We start from the raw sequence: 6,769 nt of genomic DNA on the forward strand, positions 1-6,769 counted from the left end.
CAATGAATGCAACACCATTCCTCTTCAATTTGTCATTCCTGGCATAGTAAACCATGTGATTTTTCAGATTCAAAATGGAGTAAAGCCCATGGGAGAAGAGCCCGCAGGAACCTTCATTTGCTGATGGGGTACAACTCAAAATGAAGAGAAACAGCTGTAAACATCCACTGAAAATTGGAACATGGAATGTATGAAGCATGAATCTGGGAATGTTGGAAGTTGTCAAAAATGAAATGGAACACATCAACATCGATATCTTAGACATTAGTGAGCTGAAATGAATCTGACAACTCATGGTATAGACACTGCTAAAAGCTAAGTGTGAGAGAGGAGCAAGTCACTGATGAGCTCTTTGCTACATGACTGAATGCACAGACTGATCCTTGGCCTGATGGAGATAATAGCTAATTGAGTCTGTGGTGGCTGTTGTGGAGTGCCGTTGATTCAGTTCCAACTTATAGCGACCTTGTATAGGGTTTCCAAGATGCCACTAGTAGGTTTGAATCCCCAACCTTGTGATTAACAGTGCAGTGCTGATCCTACAGCGCCACACGAGGATTTCAGTCAAGTCTCAGGCAAGTCAACTTCTTTTTTAGATGCTATTGTTGCAGCTGAATATCTTCTGTTTAAAAAATATTTATAGACATAACCAAAAAAGTAGCCTTTAGTACTCTATTCCCTCCAGAATCATTTCTGTTTTAATATTTGAAAGCAGGGTCAACTCCTTTATATGCTTTTTGTTTTGTTCCTAAAATCTCTCTGGTAAACACTTTTATAAAAGTCTCTATAACTTGAAAAAGAAACCCATTTTCATCACACAAAATCTATCTTTTCTAGGATCCCTGCAAGTCCCTAATTTTGAATAACATTGTTGTTGTTGTTAAGTGCCCTCGAGTCGGTTCCAACTCATAGTAATGCTGTATAGGGTTTCAGAGGAGTAGCTAGTGAGATTGAACTGCCAACCTTGCAGTTCAAACTGACTTTACAGTCCAGCACATTAACCCACAGCGCCATACCAGGACTCCTTTAAATAATGTTATTGTTGTTAAGTACTGTGGAGTCGGATCCGACTCATAGCGACCCTGCACAGGGTTTCCGAGGCTGTAAATCTTTATGGAAGCAGAAAGCCTCATCTTTCTCCTGCAAACAGCTGGTTGTTTCGAACTGCCAACCTTCAGGTTAGCAGCACAATTCATAACCACTACACTACCAGAGCTCCTTGAATAACAGTGATGACTAATTAGTTTTCAAGTCTACTTTTTCAAATTATTAATGCTCACTATAAAGCATCAACTGGTACAATTCATTAAAAAAATCCTTTAAAGTTAATAAATAAACTATTGAATCAGCAAATATTTTGTTATGCATCTTTTTACCACAATTAAAAAATAAAAAATCATCACATTGATTTTCCAGTAGTGTTATTGCCATCCTTTTTGAAATTAAATTTAGCTTGGTTTTTCAATTTGCTGGGGGGTAAAAAAATGTTATTAAATAAAATCACACCTGAAAGAACTCTGACTATTTTGCTTCAAAATTACAGTAAATTTTAGTGATGAAAAACAGGATCATTTTTAAATACACTGAAAACCACAAGAGTCTGCTTTTGGTTTCTAACTTTACAATGGTTTGATTTACTTCTTAAAGAGAAAATAAAATCCCAAAGCTTATATGACTTATTATCATCGAGTAGTATTAAATAGCGTACCTGACTAGATCTCAACTTCTTATTTTCCAAGTGGCTCTTCTCCTGTAACAGGGCCTCCTTCTTCGAAACTATGGCCTCCCGTTTCTTTAAGTCTTCTTCCAACTCCTGTAATTCTTGGCGCTGGTTCAGAACTTTCTCGACTTCTTCATCTAACCATTTCTTTTTATCATCCAATTTCTACATGAAAATTCCAAAGAAATATAATCATGTGTTTTTTTCTTCTGCCATAAAATGTATGTGATAATGCAAATTTCAGATTGCCTAATATAATTTCTAAACTATCAGCAAGAAATCAGTGTTCCTATCTGAAACCCTCAAGAAATAAGTGGTTCCAGTTAACATGTCATGGTCATGTTTTAGAAGGAACTAAAACTGTACTTCTCAAATACATTGAAGGGCCCAAGGTTTTTTAACCTCATCGAAAAAAAAGGGCTAACAGTTTTCTTTACATGTATTGGGAGTTGGTCCCCAGCGCACATGGCATGTTGGAGATCTTTTTCTGTGTTGTGGGGACACATATCCATCATAGCGCTTAGATTGTTGGTTGCTCTAACTAGTCCGTCTCCTGCACTTTAACTCCTGATGGAACGAAGGGGCTGTGTTTCTCCTCTATCGAATACTGTCTAGTCCATGGTTCGTTCCCATGCCATAAAACGTTAAATGAATGAGTGACTGAATGTCTGCCTCCATCAATCAATGACATGAATAAATGAATATACACAAAGACCTAGATGATGATGCATGGAAATACAATCTATACTCCTGCTTGAGAACATTAAGTAATTATAAAATAAGTAGAGCTGGAAAGATCTCCTAAACAAACATTGTATTATTCGCTTGAATTAAGGAAATCCAGAAAACAGTAAAAAATAAATAGGAATAAAATATACTGTCCAATATGAACATTACTGAACAGATAGATATGCACTGATAACACACTTAAATGAACAGTGCCACCAAAACAGGAAAACAAAATGTAATTATTTTCCAGATTCTCACAAATCTGACAAAGAGTTCTCAGAGAGCTATATTAAAACAGTTGTTGTTAAGTACCATGGAGTCAGTTCTGACTCATAGTGACCCGGCACAGGGTTTCAGAGGCTGTAAATCTTTACAGGAGCAGAATGCCTCATCTTTCTCCCACGGAGCTGCTGGTAGTTTCAAACTGCTAACTTTGAGGTTGGCAGCCCAACTCATAACCACTACGCTACCAGAGCTACTTATGTTAAGACAGTGGGACAGTGAATATGCAGTGGGAGGGAATGGGGTGGGGGGTAGGGGAATGGCCAACGTCAAAAAGATCCATAACAATGCAATCTTCCACCCAGACCTAGATAGTATGTCCTGGCATGGTGCTGCAGGTTAATGCGCTGGACTGCAAGGACGATTTGAACCTCAGGGTTGGTTCAAGCTCACCGGCAGCTCCTTGGAAACCCTGTATTGGGTCACTAGGAGTAGGAACTGCCTCGATGGCACTTAACAACATAATTTTTAGGTACAGGAAGGATATCCCAAAACAACTACAGAAATACTTTCTTACATTTACCTATCCTTTAGGAACTCATATAGGAGACCCTAGGAAGGCTAGCAATTAATTTAAATGTATTCATATGGGAACTGTGCTCAGCGGAGTTTGAAAAATAAAACATCCTTTTTAAGTTCTATTCTAATTGGAGAGACAGAGACAGAACGCAAAATGACAACTGGTGATAAATGCTGTATACAACTAACTCCAAGGTGCTATGTAAGCAAAAAATAAAGGGACAAATTAGCTCTGCCTGCAAAAGGGGAGTTCTCAGTCAGTGCCCACCTCACAAGGGAAGTAGTATTTTAGCTATGCATAAGTGTCTGCTAACCTAATACAAGTTTTAGGAGAAAATAATAAATAGATTTTTCTGTATCCAATCAAAGTTATCATTTGTGTAATTCAGTATATCTTAGCAACTTTCAGGAAACTGTCTGATTTTTTTCTTTTTACTTGAAAAAAATAAAAAAAAAGATTTTACCACACAGTTCCAATTGTAAATACTTTCTTCTACAAAGTAGCTTCAATATCAAATCTATGTTCCATTAGAAGATCTCTGGATACTTGTCTCATCCTTGTTCATAGTCAAATTCTAGAAAGCAGGTTTTCGTTTTGCAACATTAAAAACAATGAAGATTAAAAAAAAAAAAATCCTAATAAAGCCAGTGCAGAAGTTCTGGTGTGGTGCTATAGGACAAACATTTGACTACTAATAACGTTGGCGGTTCAAACCCACCAGCCATGCCTCAGAAACCTATACAGGGTCGCTATGAGTCAGAACCAGCTCAACGGCACATAACAATACAGCAATGCAAGCTGTAAGCAATTTTTTTTTAATCACTGCATTCATTAAAGATTAGGATCCTTAACAATTTGCAAGTGGGCCTCATAATTCTGTGCATGCCCTTGACATACCAATTCCATCCCAGAAATGTTATTCTCATGATGCTTGGAATGTCAGCATGAGTGTTCATTATCAGTGTACACCAGGAATACATCCATGTCCTAAACTTCACTACTAAAATATAATATATAAAGTTTAGAAAGAGAGCAAAAATTTTTCAGTCTTAGGATAAATATATTTTTATTTTCATTATAGTTAAAATTTTAATTACAGTATTTTTCTTTCAATATGTTTTTATAATTGCCATTCTGAATATACATAAATTAAAATTTTTTGTTTCTTTGAGCTTATTTATGGATTAGAAATTTGATTTTTTAAATGTGACACTAAAATAATAGATTCTTAACATATTATATATGGTACATATGCAATTTAGTTATGTTTTAATGGGAAGGTATGATTTCTAGATATCTACTTGTTTCCATGGCAATAAAGTAGCTTTTATATGGGGAAAAATACAACCTAGCAAACATGTTCACATTCTACAACAGCATTCAAATAAACCTAACTCTCCCCAAAATAAGAATATAACACATTTCTAGATAAGAAAATAATTTTTTAACTGACAGAAAAGTTTCAAAAAGAAACTCTAGAAAATTTTGCACTCAAGTGAAAAAAATCTAGTGTTTGAAGTCTGTATTAAATAGAATGAACAAACCTGGAGCTGGTCTAAAGTTTCAAATGATCCTTTGCTCCTTTTTATATCAAATTCATCAAGGTCCTCAGTTTTCAGTAGCAGATCTTCCTCCTCTTGTTGTTCTGTTAACTGCAGTTCCTATAGAAAAAGAAAGAAAAAGCATCTACTACCTTATCCCTTACCACCAGTAACTATTCATGCAGATAATAATTTTCTTTTTAAGTATAATCAACTAAATAATCATATTTTTTAACATTTATATTCTTTGTTACAAAAAGAGCAAAAATCTGCATGTGAATATTGGAGTTATTTGAGAATAAAACAATAATTAGCCCCTCACAGGATGCCATAATATCAAATGGTACAAATCAGGATTTACTATCAAAACTGGGTATTTTCTTCATTCTTTTTCAGTGTTACAAGTTAGCATAAAAGGGACAAGAATTTGAAAATTGTAAATGCTTTTCTGAGCTCATTATTTTCATAGCTCATTACTTTCACCAATCTGCCTGGGGGATATGAGAATTTATTACAGTAAAAATGCAAAAAGAAAAGTAATGTTCTATTTCTGGCATTCAAAAATGAGATCCTGCAACTTGAAAATAGTTGTACAAGACAGATCATGGTCCTGTGAAGAGTCCTTTCCAAATTCCTGTGCTTCTCTCCAGATCTTTAGAGTCAAGTAAGGAAGCCCAGTGCTCACTGTACTCTCGCTAGATTGGGATACAAAAAAGACGCTGCTGCCCGCCACTAAAGCCTGGCAGGAAGCAGGAGGGAAGTTATGAATCAAAGTGGGCAGGTCCAAGTACTGTTTGTTATTGTTCCAGGAAAGTACAGGAATTTAAATGTTTAGAGACATTTGTAATAAGCGGAAAACTTACTTTATTTCTGTTGAATCTAATTTTTAAAACTGAACTTTTATTTGAATATTTTCATTTTTAACATTTCCCTATGAATTATTTTGGCAGAGTAGTGAATTATGAAAAACTAGCAATCAAATCAAAACTGTACCTTCTTCACAGATAATTTCAGAAGCACTAATGCAAAGGATCACAATCAACACACATGGAAGCAGCAGTCAAGAAATCTATTTTTGCATTTACAAAGCAAAGAAAGACTTAAGGGGAATATGCAAGCAGGTATGTAGTCTTGCTGGTGGCCATGTTGGTCTACTGATAAAGGGAAGTGATGGAAATATAGCAATGAAGTTGTGAGCTAAGTCCGGCCATGTTCAATAGACTCCTGTCAACCTGGGTTGAGACTTGGTTGGCCAGCAGTATGGCAAGACCTGGAGACTCCTGGTTCCAGGGACAGGGACATGGCCACAGTGGACTAGAGTGGAGAATGAAGCATCCAGCTGATATGAAATGAGGGGAGATGCACAAGAACACCCATACTTGCAGATACTACCCATTTGACCTGGCTTCAATGGCTGGATGATCACAACTTGACTAGAGGAAGAAAGAAGAGAAAAAAAAGAGTAATCTATTACAATTTGGTGAACTTTACCTATACTTATGGATGTAGTAGCACAAAAGAGGAAACTAATCTTTACAGCAAGGATCATTCCCACCCCCTCGGTACACAGGGTTGACAGAGATGGGCAACTTAACCAAAATGGTGTGTGTATGTGGGGGGGCGGGGGCTGCAAAGGAATGAAGTGACTGGCTTACAAGCTTTCAAGAGGGAGCGTAGTTCCAGAGGGTGCAGGGGAAGGTAGAATCTCCATTGAGTGGTTTCCAACCTGTCTGGATGGGGTTGGTGAAGGGAGATGGGAATAAGACTCTTGTGGTACAATAATGAATAATTGCTATCAGGACTCATTGTGAGGGTTGGAAATGTAAAGGTAGATGTTTTATAACAAAAAGAGGGGAGCGGTTGATCTTGCAGTCCAAGAGCAGAGGACCCTGGGACCATCAAGGGAGAAGAGCAAAGTACGGGACCCTATCCAGAGAAGCGGTGACACCAGAGATGGAGGCAGAGACAATGATGCAG

General features: G+C 36.9%; 1 protein-coding gene across 3 annotated transcripts in view; it reads right to left on the minus strand.

The window, feature by feature from the left end:
- Nucleotides 1–6,769, minus strand: part of KIF27 (kinesin family member 27) — a 115,795-nt gene that overhangs the window by 31,557 nt on the left and 77,469 nt on the right. For 2 of the 3 annotated variants that reach the window (XM_006834957.1, XM_006834956.1), the window contains 2 exons: nucleotides 4,796–4,912; nucleotides 1,709–1,885 (listed from right to left, as the gene is read on the minus strand). The exons of the other annotated variant lie outside the window; for it this stretch is intronic. In XM_006834957.1, the coding sequence (XP_006835020.1) occupies nucleotides 1,709–1,885; nucleotides 4,796–4,912 (294 nt within the window). The remainder of the gene's footprint in view (nucleotides 1–1,708; nucleotides 1,886–4,795; nucleotides 4,913–6,769) is intronic. 3 annotated transcript variants of the gene reach the window in all.

This window comes from Chrysochloris asiatica, unplaced genomic scaffold, assembly GCF_000296735.1.
Source record: "Chrysochloris asiatica unplaced genomic scaffold, ChrAsi1.0 scaffold00014, whole genome shotgun sequence".
Lineage (NCBI taxonomy): Eukaryota > Metazoa > Chordata > Mammalia > Afrosoricida > Chrysochloridae > Chrysochloris > Chrysochloris asiatica.